The 13,720-nt window shown below is 37.9% G+C and overlaps 1 protein-coding gene across 2 annotated transcripts in view; it reads right to left on the reverse strand.

Moving 5' to 3' along the window:
* Nucleotides 1-13,720, reverse strand: part of DNAH5 (dynein axonemal heavy chain 5) — a 267,302-nt gene that overhangs the window by 100,279 nt on the left and 153,303 nt on the right. For both annotated transcript variants that reach the window (XM_033852761.2, XM_073802015.1), the window contains 6 exons: nucleotides 10,486-10,632; nucleotides 7,724-7,965; nucleotides 4,882-5,058; nucleotides 4,246-4,447; nucleotides 2,850-2,992; nucleotides 1,809-1,943 (listed from right to left, as the gene is read on the reverse strand). In XM_033852761.2, the coding sequence (XP_033708652.2) occupies nucleotides 1,809-1,943; nucleotides 2,850-2,992; nucleotides 4,246-4,447; nucleotides 4,882-5,058; nucleotides 7,724-7,965; nucleotides 10,486-10,632 (1,046 nt within the window). The remainder of the gene's footprint in view (nucleotides 1-1,808; nucleotides 1,944-2,849; nucleotides 2,993-4,245; nucleotides 4,448-4,881; nucleotides 5,059-7,723; nucleotides 7,966-10,485; nucleotides 10,633-13,720) is intronic.

Here is a 13,720-nt window from a genome sequence, read left to right on the forward strand (position 1 = left end):
GCCAATTGTTCAGAAGTGTTGGTAGCCTGGGAACCCCTGAGCTTATGGCTGGTTCTGAAGTGAGAGAAGTTTTGTAGGGACTGAGCCCTTCACCTGTGAAGTCTGCACTAACTCCAGGTGGTTGCTGTCAGAATTGCACTGCAGCCCTCAAGATTCAATCCACTCCCAAGAAATGTGAAGAGCTAGATAGCTACCTTACATAATGAAAAAAAAAAATCACACTTTGATTTAATGCTTAACAATCTGCATCCACAAGCAACATTATATTATAACCTTTAAAGAGATGTTCTCCAAAAGTAAAACAAACTTTTAAAAATATAAAATGGTATCAATGGAATGTGTATAATGTTAGCACCTTGCCAGCCTAGGATAATCTAGTGTGCAGTTCCCCAAACACAAAAATACCACTGCTGAGTCACTGCAATCTGGGGTACACCTTCGATCCAGACCTTCCCAACACAACAGTGTGTAAATGATATTCATTAATGATAGAAGGCTAGCCAGTTTTGGAAATTCCATCTCTAACAGAGGAGCGTAATGTTTTGACAGTCTTATTTAGAAACTTAATCAACGGTCTTAGTTTTTTGGCACTCTGTAGTCACCAATTACATTAAGTGATTAAAAAGTCATGATTTAGCCTTGTTCTCAAGAATTCTCATTGCTCTTTGATATTTTCATTCCAACAACTAAAGAACAACGAAGTTAATCAAAAATGAAGTTCTTTGGATTTGAATTCCCCTAAAAATTTCCCTTCCATTTTCAATTTATGAATGTACCTTTTCCTAACTCTTTTTCATATGTATCTTTTCAAGTGTACCATTTCATACATTTCAATTTATAAAATGTATCTTTTATTAATGTATTAACGTTCTAATAAAGGTATCATAGATTATTTGCAAACAATTAAAGCATGGACTGAAGTTTAAGATTTACTCTCTGGTTTCTTAAATAATTTAGGAATAGGAGAAAAAGAACCAGTTAGCCACTGCAAGCCCTGGTCAGTCTTGGCAGTTCCATTGACAAAAGCCATGCAAACTTGAGAGTTGTTCTCTGTTCCTCCTCAATGATACCATAAGCAAAATCTTTAATGTGCTAAGATTCTAAGATTGTATTCCTTGCTGCAGTTGATAATAGGAGCCATTGTGGAATGTTAAGTCAGTGAACAACAAGATAAATAGGAACCAGAGATTGGAAAAAGAATAGAAACTAGATTTGAAGAAGATCAGACTTGAAGCAAGACCAGCTTCAAGATTCTTTGATGCTAATACCCTGTTGTGGAATCATGAAGTAGATTATGTAGAGGTGGATAGGGGGAAGGGAGAAAAAGGAAACAACATGAAAAGTATTTCCTTAGATATATGAGCAGTCCTTGACTCAAGAGAAAGACCATCAAAGATGACTCCAGTGTGTCTATCCTAATGACTAGAATAATAGTAACACCCACAGAAAAGCAGACAGTAGGGAGAAGAAGTAGGTTTAGGTGGGGAATTAAAAAATATTTCTTTCAATTTTGGATTTTGCATGTTCACAGGCTTTTCTACAGAGATATTCTAAACAGAGTTGAGGCTTTTAACACCATATATAATCTTTTTATTTCTCCATAATTTAAGATTATATGTTATCATCTAACTAGGGGGAGATTCTATTGCAACAGAAAAATAGAGATAATGGAAGACGTATGTAGGGGATTTACTATGGCTGTGAAAGTGCACATGAAGTTCAATGGGGACAGAAGAACAGCATGAGATTTGAGCCTCCAAAGCTTATCGCAAACCTGCACTGAACCAGCAGCACCAGTGAGCCAGTACCTGAAACATCAGCGGGGTGGTTGCAGAAGAAAAGTTCAGACTCTTGATCATGTGGCTTTCAGGATCGTACTTTGACATAAATCCCTTGATTATGACCGTTTTGGCTGTTCCTTGTTCACCAATTAACAGCACAGCCTAAAATAGGAGTTGAGAAAGAAGTCCAAGAAATACAATAAAATTATTGTCATGGGCTGGATTGTGTCCCCACAAAATTTATATGTGGAAGCCCTAACCCCCAGTACCACAGAATGTGACTACGTTTGGAGACAGGGTCTTTAAAGGGATGATTACATGAAAAATAAGGCCGTTAAGGTAGGCTCTTGTTCAGTCTAACAGGCATCCTTACAAGAAGAGGACATTTTGACACACAGAAAAACAAAGATGCACACACAAGGACCATGGGAAGACACAGTGAGAAGACAGCCATCTGCAAGCCAAGGAGAGAGAAAGGGCTCCAAAAAAACTAAACCCGCCAACACCTTAATCTTGCATTTCAAGGCTCCAGAACTGTACAGAAAGAAATGTTCGTTGATTAAGCCATTGAGCCTGTGGTATTTTGTTATGGCAGCCATGGCAAAATAATATAATGATCAAAAGAGAAGGATTTCTCTTTAGAAAAACAAGTCAAAATTCACTTTCTCTCAATATATGAAAAATCATTACTTAATTATGAATTAAAGCTATTCAACTTTAATATTGTTACTGAGGAATAATAAAAGAAGTATATTAATTTGGCTAATACTTTTATTTATTCTAAATAGCAACATAAAACATTCTAAAATAAATGCAACATGCTTCATGTTTTCTTTTTTCTCTTTTTAACATCTTTATAGGAGTATCATTGCTTTACAATGTTGTGTTAGTTTCTGCCGTATAACAAAGTGAATCAGCTATATGTATACATATATCCCTATATCCCCTCCCTCTTGCATCTCCCTCCCACCCTCCCTATCACACCCTTCTAGGTGGTCACAAGATGCTTCATGTTTTCAAGGGACATTTTTAAATATGTTACTTTTAATAAAAGTGAAAGAGCCATACCTTGCCCTGTTTAGCGATGGTTTTAATTAGGAAGTCAGTTCTCACATTGTCAACATTTGGCACCAGGATGGAGCCATATTCTGGGGTGATATTAGATGGATACACATATTCCTCAGTACACGTCTTCCAGTGCATCCACTTACCTGAGGTGAACAGAGAACATTTACATCTTCTTATTCCTATTAATAATTTAATTCCTAATTATAATGAGCAGACTTCCTTGAATCTCATGAAGCCATCTTCCAAAAATTCCCCACAAAGTAAAATGCATTAAATTCAGACATCTAAGTATTTCAGTATGTGTTCGTGGAGTCAAAATTTCCCAAGAAACTATTTCCAAAGTGGTAATATTAGGAAATAGTAAGAAGTATCTTGGAATTTTCTTTTTAAACATGTAGGTTTTCAAAAACAAAAAGTGTGTATAGAAATACAGGACAGGGGACTTCCCTCGTGGCGCAGTGGTTAAGAATCCACCTGCCAATGCAGGGGACACAGGTTTGATCCCCTGTCCAGGAAGATCCCACATGCCACAGAGCAACTTAGCCTGTGCACCATGACTACTGAGCCCGTGCACCACAACTACTGAAGCCCGCGTGCCTAGAGCCTGTGCTCCACAACAAGAGAAGCCACCTCAATGAGAAGCCCGCACACCGCAACGAAGAGCAGGCCCCGCTCGCCGCAACTAGAGAAAGCCCGCGCGCAGCAACAAAGACCCAGCGCAGCCAAATGAATAAATAATTTATTAAAAAGAAAAATACAGGAGAGTGATAGTCGTATATACCTAAAATCATTTTTCATTATGTACTTCCCTAACTGTAAAACCAAAAATAAAACATCCTAGGATGCCATATATAAATATTATGTATATTTGTACTTCATATATGTGTATATATGTACTTTATATATATGTATGCACATTTAAATAAACTTAAAGTATTGCAATACATGCATAGATACAGATGTATAGATATACACACCTATTTCATAAAAATATACCTACTTTGTCATTTTTTTATAAGTTGCTGATTATATCGAATGAATGGCTGAAATCTGATTTGGTGATTTTTTTTAATTTGTTTTTATTTCATTAAATGTTCAGTACACGATATATTTAACAAGAAAATGTGCATTTGGAACTCAATTGAAATAAATATTTGAAAAAGAAACAATTGACTCTCTTTCATACGCACATAAACATTTCCATTTCAATTTTACAGCCAAGAGTTTTCATTACCATTTAGAAATATAGATGATAGCTAGCTAGCTAGCTAGCTAGATGGTAGATTGATAGATGATAGATAGATGATAGGTAGATAGATAAATAGAGTGTAAATATTAGCCATTTTGAAAAAAACTGGTCCCACGTGTGATGGATGGATAGAAGAGAGGGGCTCACCATCAGATGCGACGTAATAGTCAAACATGGTGTCGTCAGGCCCTGCTAGAGGCGGCAGGTCCAAGGCTAGCCTCTCCTGGGAGCACAGCCAGTGTTCCATGCGGCGCCGGCCATCCAGTTCCAGCACTGCCCCGACGCTCCACATTAGGGAGAAGACGTAGAGTCTCCCCAGGTGCTCCGGCGTGACCTCCCCACCTTGTTCCTGAGCACGAAAGAAACTTTTCTTTTACTTACTTAATTCTCAAACCAAAACTTGGCTTTGACATTTTAATGAAAATAGCAAAGATCTAAAAGGGATAACAGTTTTCCCCCAAAACAAGAATGAGGGAAAGATGAATAAAACTGGAGAACAAATGCAGAACTGATCTCTGGGAATACCAAGCTGGTCTCCAAAATAAATTCTGAATGCTTGTTAGACGACTGAGAACCTGCCCCTAATCCACAAATCTGTGGTTTGCTTTGTGGAAAAAAACAAACAAAAAAAAGAAATGAAAGAAAAATACAAAATATGCAGTGCCCATGTTTGAAACGTCCCCACTTCCCCATGGTTCTAAGAATCATGTTCAAATATCACAGACCCTGCACAGTATGGCTCAGCTAAAAGGAGAGAGAGTTCTAGAAAGTTAAGTGATTTACCTTGGAAGGGATCAGGCCTTGAAGCATGTTGATGCTTTGCATGATCACAAAGGCCTCCAGCATCTCCATCTGGTGTTCTAAGTTCTGAATACTGAAGTGATACAGGTCTGGAAATGACTTGGTGTACAGCTGACGAAGAATTTCAGCTTCTTGAGGCGAACGTTTTTTAAGAAAACCCTGTTGGTTTGCAGATGCATGCATTAATTGAATTTATTAGCACACCAGAAAAATGGCCATTTTTGGACAAAAGTTTCTAAATATCGGTTAACAATAATAATAATAATATCTAATGATTATACTGCACTTCTGATGTACCAGACCTTGATATAAATTCTTTCATGTATTACCTCATTTAATGCTCAAAACAACTCTGTGAGGTAGGAATTGTTATTATCCTTTTACAGATGAGGAAACTAAGGCCCAAGGAGTTTAAGCAACATGACCAGGATCCCACAGCTGGTAGGTGTCAAAATTCAAACCCAGAGTCTGATTCCAACATCCCTACATTCAGCTACTACACTACACATAAGCTCAGGTCTTGAAGCAAGATGGAGGGAAAAGTTTTCGGCTCTCGATTAAAATATTTTGGAGAAAATGAGGAGGCATATACATGGAAATAACTTAGAAAAAGAAAAAGGAATAAAAGATGAACAAAGGAAATCCATCCCCAGATTTTTCAAACTAGGAAACAAAGGTTTATCACAATTTTATTTCTTCTAATTTAATGAATAACCAATGTAGAAAAAATATCAAAGAATACTCAGGAAAATGGGGAATTCAGTCATTTGGAAACCCAATCTTAGGAAACTACATGTGATTCATAACAAAATATCACTTAACACAATATTTTCTTCCGGTGAGGAAAGTTCCCTTGGCATCAAGAGATCAGGTCATTCTTAGAGATTCTGAACAGAAGCAATAAAATATTGATTCTCAATCATCCATCATTTCATGAATTCAACATGATTGCACAGCAACAAAAAGGAAACACAGCACTTTCAAGCTCATGGTGCTATGCAATCAGCGTGGCTCACAGAGGCTCGTGGATTCCCATGAACACAACTTCCCCATTGGTCTGCCCTCTAGTAGTTCTCTCAGAGCTGCCCTGCCCTGCTCTAAACACCTCCAGTCTTGTGAGGCTTTCTTCTTGCTAGCCATTTGTAAGCAACTTAGCGGTAAAGGCCTTATTCAGCCTCAACATGGACAGATATAATAGAAGCTCATTTCATAAATAGCAAACTGTAAATATTCATTAGCAAATAGTGTAAAAGTATTGTTTAAAAGCCTTTGTGAATTTAAAGTATTTGGGGGAAAATCACAAATTCATTTTCACTTGGAGTTTGCTGCATCTGTGGTTACCAAGGCTGAATGCATTGTGGTACTTTTTTAAAAAAAATTTTTAAACACAATAACTCCTGCACCTTCCTCCTCAGAGATTCTAAATTGATAGACTGAGGTATGACACAGTCATCTGTATTTTTTTTTCTTTTTTTTTTTTTGTGGTACGCGGGCCTCTCACTGTTGTGGCCTCTCCCATCGCGGAGCACAGGCTCCAGACGCGCAGGCTCAGTGGCCATGGCTCACGGGCCCAGCCGCTCCGCGGCATGTGGGATCTTCCCAGACCAGGGCACGAACCCGCGTCCCCTGCATCGGCAGGCGGACTCTCCACCACTGCGCCACCAGGGAAGCCCAGTCATCTGTATTTTAAAGAACTGTCATTGGTGATTATTCTTGCAAAGCCAGGGTTGAGAACTCTTGCTCTGTATTCTTCTTAAAGGATGGATAATTTAACTGTGAAATCTGAAATCTTCAGAAGCATTTTCAATGACATATTAAACTGTACTTCAGTATCATTTTGCTTTAAAATCCCCTCCTTCTTCACATCTTCATCTACTTGATTTAAAATATGAATTCATAAGTTTTCAATCAAAATTATCTCCGAAAAACTTATGTAAATAAAAATAATAATTTGACCAACAATGTCAAAAAAGATTTTACAGGTGGCTTGTCTAATAAGCGTTCTTCCTTACACTATAATATTTATTTAGTAAAATATCTAAGTATGCAAGGCATTCAATTATAATCTTATGATAATCAACATACTCTAACATACATTAGTAGTAATAAAATAATATACCTTATCATGAATTGAAAAGATATTATCTGAAATATTATTTCCAAGTGTGAACTTAAAACTAACGTTATGACTATTGAATCTCATAAAAATTCTTTATATAAATTTTAATAAATTGTCTCTTCGAGTTAATATTCTAAGACAGTTGTGTTCATGGGAATCCACGAGCAACTGAATGAGTACCTTTTTAAAATATCATGAATCCCCAAAGTGATACAATTAAATTTTCCTTATTCACTCACAGTTTGGTGGGATTGTTTTTTTTAATATTTACTTGGCTGCGCTGGGTCTTAGTTGTGGCATGCGGGCTCTTAGTTGTGGCATATGGGATCTAGTTCCCTGACCAGGGATCAAACCCAGGCCCCCTGAATTGAGATCTCAGAGTCTTAACCACTGGACCACCAGAGAATTCTCTAGTGGGATTATTGATTCACCTAGGCCTTGCAATTATTCCCCAGCCCACGGGGTGTAATTCACAGGTCTAAAATTATCAGAACCGAAGAACCCTGAGCACTGAAGAAACCTGTAAGGGACAACCTGGGCTGAAGGTCCCAGAGCATTCAAGGATCTTCCACAAACATCAGCATTAAAATGCAATTACACCAACAGGTCTGCAGAAAAATCAGCGCACACTCTAAAAGAATGCTAAAGGATCTGTTTCCCTCTTTAATTATACAAAAAAAAAAAAAAAAAAGATTCCAATCATACCTCAAGAATAGGACTCCAATCAAGGACAGAAGAACTCATGAAAACCATCCCATTTCTTGAGACAGTAGCAGGCGAAGCATTGTCAATGTTATGAGGTTCGAAAACAATCTTGCAGTTTGGAGCCATGGGAATCCGATCACCATTGGCAAGGGTTAGAGTTTTGTTATCATCCAAAACGGAATTCAGATTTTCAATCCAGATGGCATCTACTGGCCCATCAAGAACTATCCAGATATGCTCCCCTAGAACATCCCAAGGGCAGGGAGAAAAGCATACACACACATATATGCATATATACGTAACTACTACGCTTGAAGAAGTGCTATAATTTGATGTCATTTTCATTAATTTTTAAATAAAGCTTTGATCTAAATGATTATCGTATTTTGTCACAGAGGACTCTTCCTGTTCTTTATATAGCAGTTGTTTCAAGCCCATAATCAAGAAAAAGTCATTAGTCATTGAACAGATATTCCCTGAGCACCTTCTCTGTATCAGCACAGTTCAAGGGATATTGTGATAAAAAAGACAATATCCTGCCTTCACAGAGCTGACTTTCTAAGGGGTAGACATGACAATCAAACCAATATGCAAAGAAATATATAAGAAAAATTCAGCAGGATAAGAGGGTGAGGCATTTTAGATAAGGTGGTCAATGAAGTATTTCTGGAGGAGAATGAAGTGATGTAAAGATCTAGAGCTAGAATTTTTCAGGCAGTGGAAACAGTAGTTGCAAAGGTCCTGAAGTGGGTACAAGCTTAGGGTGATCATGTTCCAGGAACAGCGGGAAGTCGAACCTGGTTAGAAAGAAGAAGGGAAGGGGGAAAGGGATGTGAGTGATGTCAGAAAGGCAGAGCCACGGAATCCATTCTGGTCTGCACACGTTTAGTCTGAGATGTCCAACAGACAGCCCATAGAGCTGTTGAGTTGGGAACTCAAGGGCTAGAGATTAAAATGTAGAAGCCATCAGCTTAGAGATGGCATTGAGAACCATGGCCTGGGTAAGTTTCTTCTGGATCACAAGTATAGATAGAGACAAGAGGTCTGAGGACACAAGCACTTCAACGTTTAGCCTTCTGGTAGGGTCTCCTCCACTGCTTCCTCCTTCCGGCTGAGTTTCAGTGAAACAGAAGTAGGAGGCGAGCCAGCTAGTAAGGTATCCCTGAAGTCAAGTGGTGGAAGAGTTTCAAGAATAAGAGTGATTGGGCTTCCCTGGTGGCGCAGTGGTTGAGAGTCCGCCTGCCGATGCAGGGGACGCGGGTTCGTGCCTCGGTCCGGGAAGATCCCACATGCCGCGGAGCTGCTGGGCCCGTGAGCCGTGGCCGCTGAGCCTGCGCGTCCGGAGCCTGTGCTCCTCAACGGGAGAGGCCACAACAGTGAGAGGCCCGCATACCGCAAAAAAAAAAAAAAAAAATAGAATAAGAGTGATTAACTGTGCCAGATGCTACTGAGAGCAGGGTTATACTGAGAATCGATAGAATGTCCAACAGAAACGCCCTTGTAAATTTAGGTGTTCAGTTTAATAGTTACTCTTAATTTCTTAACCACGAGTTAACTCTTACTTACCAACACCATGACCAAGTTTGCAGTTCTAATTTTTATCTCTAATTTAACAACTGTGGAATATTCTAAGTCAAATCAAATGCTATGAAATTCCTAATCGTGCTCATTCAACTAGCAGTTTAAGTAAAATGATGATCTGATCACCAGAGTCCCTGTGAAAGAAAAAGCATATGTTGCCTTTCTAGAAAGGATTTAAGAAGAAACCTCTCTAAGCACCTATTCTTTAAGGTAACATTTGGTTACTGGATCTGTGTTTACACAGGATTACTAGAACAAATCAGACACAAAATTTTATTTTACTCCCGTATAACAACAGCAATTTCTAATATGAGCACGCTTTAGAAATGAAGCGCTTTCTTTTCTCTTTTAACAATTGGTGTTGGGTTGATCAGCCACATTCTCTCAAAGAGAACGTCAGTGGTGCCACTTTAAACGTTTTTCAACAGAACACTGTTGCCCGAAGTGTGGACTCGTGAAGTAAGCCAAATGTCTTGTCCTCCTCCTATATTCTTATTTGTCCCTGCAATTGCTTGCACTGTGCTTTTCTCTTACTTATTCAGGAGTGAGAGGAGAATTGCTATCATCTCTTCCATCTGAGCTTATTTTCTGGGACCACTGGGCTCAAGTCCCTAAGTTAGAGAATATTCAGAGTGAACCACTAGCCCTTAAGGAGTGTGTTTAAACAAAAACCAAACACCCATGTACATCTAAAAGAGAACAATTTGTTAGACTTCATTTTTTGATATACACAATTTTCTTTCCAAAGAAGCCCATTTCCTCCTGTGATTTTATAGGAGAATCGGTTTTCTAAAAATAGGCCATACTTAAACAAGAGTACCACTTTTTAACGCTTCAGTGAAAACAGTGATGATGAAATCACTTGAATACAGTACTATCAATGTTCCTTAACAGCTTTTTCTAACTATTTTATCCTAAGTTTTCAAAGGAATATAGAAATATTTTTTTCAAAAGGAAAATAATTCCCTTTGTAACCAAAAAAAAAAGGGGGGGTAGTTTTAAATACACTAACCAGTCATTTCAGTATTTCAACATTCACAAATATCATACTGATTTATGAGTTCTTGGTCTAGGATAAGATATAATATGGAGACTACAGTTGTTCTACTAACTTTAAATAGCCACAAAGGATGTTATTTAGAAGTACATGTCAAAAATTATACTTGTAATTCATCTTCTACCTTTCTTAGCCCTCAATGTTTTCCTCCAAAGAGTAGAAAATATCCCATCGGTCCAATCATTCGTTGCCACGTCAAGCCGACCAAACATCTGTGGAGCCGTAATCGCTTTGGGATTCATCCTCATTTCCCGGTGTGGTTTTCCACAATCTATACCAAGTAAATACAAATTTTAAACAACTCCCATGTAGAATGAGCCATCATTAGGCAACATTGAACCAATTTGCAGTGTACTGTCAGCAGGTGTTCAAAACATGAAAAAATGCAAAATTACATTGAAAATACATGTCTTACTGCATTTCAAGTTATCATAATTACCCTCATTATATTTTATTGACTAAAGCACTTTTTATCTTCTGGAAAAGAAAGTTGCATGTTACATAAGGGGAAAATGCTACCATGCTGGAAGTGATGAAGGAATTAATGTAGGATGGAAGTTCTTCAAATTTCACAGCTCAAAACTCTTTTGGTTTATGGCGTATTAGATTAACTTTTATATCTGAAATGTCACTTAAAGACACCTGATTCTCTCCATTAACAGCTTTGATTTGCTGAGATATTTGGAAAAAAATCTTACTCATTTGGAAAAATCTTACTCATTTGGAAAAAAATCAGCTAAACTAATGTTACAAAAATCAAGGATTTTTCTTCTGTGGTCAGCTTCAGAAAAGGTATTCAAATCTTTCAAACCCTAAAACTATTCTTAAATAAGATGGATTCTGTACATAGGGGATGGTAGTTACTAAGTAAAAAATTGAAGAATAAGATTTAAAGTATATTATATGTGGAATCTAAAAAAATGGTGCAGAAGAACTTATTTACAAAACAGAAATAGACTCACAGACATAGAAAACAAACTTATGGCTATCAAATGGGAAAGGGTGGGGAGGGATAAGTTAAGACTTTGGGATTAAAATATACACACTACTATATGTAAAATAGATAATCAGCAAGGACCTACTGTATAGCACAGGGAACTCTGCTCAATATTCTGTAATATCCTAAATGGGAAAAGAACTTGAAAAAGAATAGATACATGTATATGTATTACTGAATCACTTGGCTGTACACCTGAAACTAATACAATATAGTAAATCAACTGTATTTCAATTTAAGAAGTTTAAAGATTTAAAGTATAAAATCATAAAAATAGAGGCTAAAATATTACATACTGTGTGAAAGATTGACAAACACAGGCACACATACATAGATATGTACACTGGAAAAGGTGTTACATTAAAACCTATCTAGAAAATTAGAGAATAGTTCTCTTTTTCCAAAATCACAAAAAAGAATCAGGGTAATTATTTGCAATATTTTACAGTGCTGAAAAATTCAACTTAGTCACAGTTCAGCTTTTTCAATACATGATATCCGTAAGACTGGCAACATTTTTAAAAAATCTAATCACACTTTACAAAAGGCCAGCAACCTCTTCAAAGGTATCACAGGTGAAAACTGGACTTGGTCTGTTGCCCATACAAGAGAAACTATCAAAAATTATTTCATTATGGTTGTAGGTAGAATTATATCATTTTCATTTAAAATATGATACCATAACATTTTTATAAGAGCACTCTAAGGAAAAAAAAAAAAGGTTGACTTTTTAAATGTTGGTTAAACTAATTCCTCTTAACTCTTCTCCTAGGCATTTCGTGACTGTCCTGATCACTCCACCTTCATGGACTCTGCCCCAGAGTAAGCACCCTTTTCTTGCTGTCACCTTCTTAGGACCTCCTTATGGAAGTTCCCAGACAGCCCCTCCTGTCCCAGTCTATTCTCTACGTGGCCACCGGATGGTCTTCTACACACAGGGCTGATCACACCACTCCCCAGCTCTATGGCTTCCCATCACCCACAGGATAAAATCTCGGTATTTATTGTGACTTACAGAGCTTCTCATGACATGCCCTCTGTACTAATTTGAATTCCCCCTGGAAGCTAAGCCTGAGACAAAGACATGGGAACTGAGAGTTTGGATTCAGGGGAAAGAGAGAGTGAGACAGGAAAGGAGAGAGAGCCAATAAAGGGCTCATTGGTGAGCCGGTCACAGATGGAGTGTCCCTCTAAAAGACAGGAGGTGGGACATTTCCCTTCCACTCCTTCCCTCATTGGTTAAGGGTATGGCTGCCTCAGGAGCATTAATTCTCACCCAACTCCTTCTTCCAGGCTGAGCCAGTTCTCTAGCTTCAAGGAAAGTCATAAGGCTGAAAAACCGGGAGACACCGCTGGCATCTGGGGGAAAAACTCTCCAACAGTTGCATCTGCAGCAGGAGAGGGCCAAAGGGATGTGGCCCTAGGCACCAATAGCATCTGCTATACCTCGTCATCTCCCCCACTCCCACAAATTAGATTTCATCCATGCCAGAGAGCTTTTCCAGGCATATCAAGCTCTCGTCAGTCCCTCCTACCTGCTCAGCCTCTTCATTCTGCTAAGAATGCCTTTCATCCATCTGCTACTCAACCCGCAAACCTCAGATGAAATAGCACCTGCTCTGTAAGCCTTTCTAGAATTCCTTCGAAAGGTTTCTGATCTCCTTTGCCTCTGCTCACATCATAATTGTCCAAATCTTCCTCATGTCCAATCTTCCATGCTGAGTTACAATTACCTGTGTCACTACACTACACTGTAAACTCCTTAAAGACATGGTCATTTTTTTTCCATGCCTGCTTTCCCATTTCTAGTACAGAACCTCAAAGTACAGAACATCAAAGATATTTGATGAACAAATACATGATGAATAAGGGAACAAATAACATACATGGGTCCTGCAGAAGTTCAACCCAATTACTTTCTCAATCTTTTGGATAATCCAAGTTTTCAGTAAAAAACAATATCATTTAATATAACAAATGTTTACCCTACATACTAAAACCAAGAACAGGTTAATAAACGAAAATAGTCTAATAATTTATTCATCTTTGCAAAGAACTTCTCCAAAACCAGTGATGCCATATTGATTACATCATTTAGACATATTATACACAATGTATCTCTATTGTTTAATATTTAGTACTCATTTTGTTCAAGTCATTGTACCCAGTGCATTTGTAGTTTATTATTAACAGAAGGCAGCTTCATAACAACAAGAAAAGCATCTTGAAGCATAATTTGAGAACGAGAATACATCATTTTAATGCTATGTAAAAATCCCAAAGCAGAACCTTAACAGTACACATGAAAACCATGTGGTAAGTTTTGCAGGTGTGACCTCTCAGTTTTGGTGGAGGTAGGTGC

The sequence above is a fragment of the Tursiops truncatus genome, chromosome 3 (genome assembly GCF_011762595.2).
Source record: "Tursiops truncatus isolate mTurTru1 chromosome 3, mTurTru1.mat.Y, whole genome shotgun sequence".
NCBI classification, from domain to species: Eukaryota; Metazoa; Chordata; class Mammalia; order Artiodactyla; family Delphinidae; genus Tursiops; species Tursiops truncatus.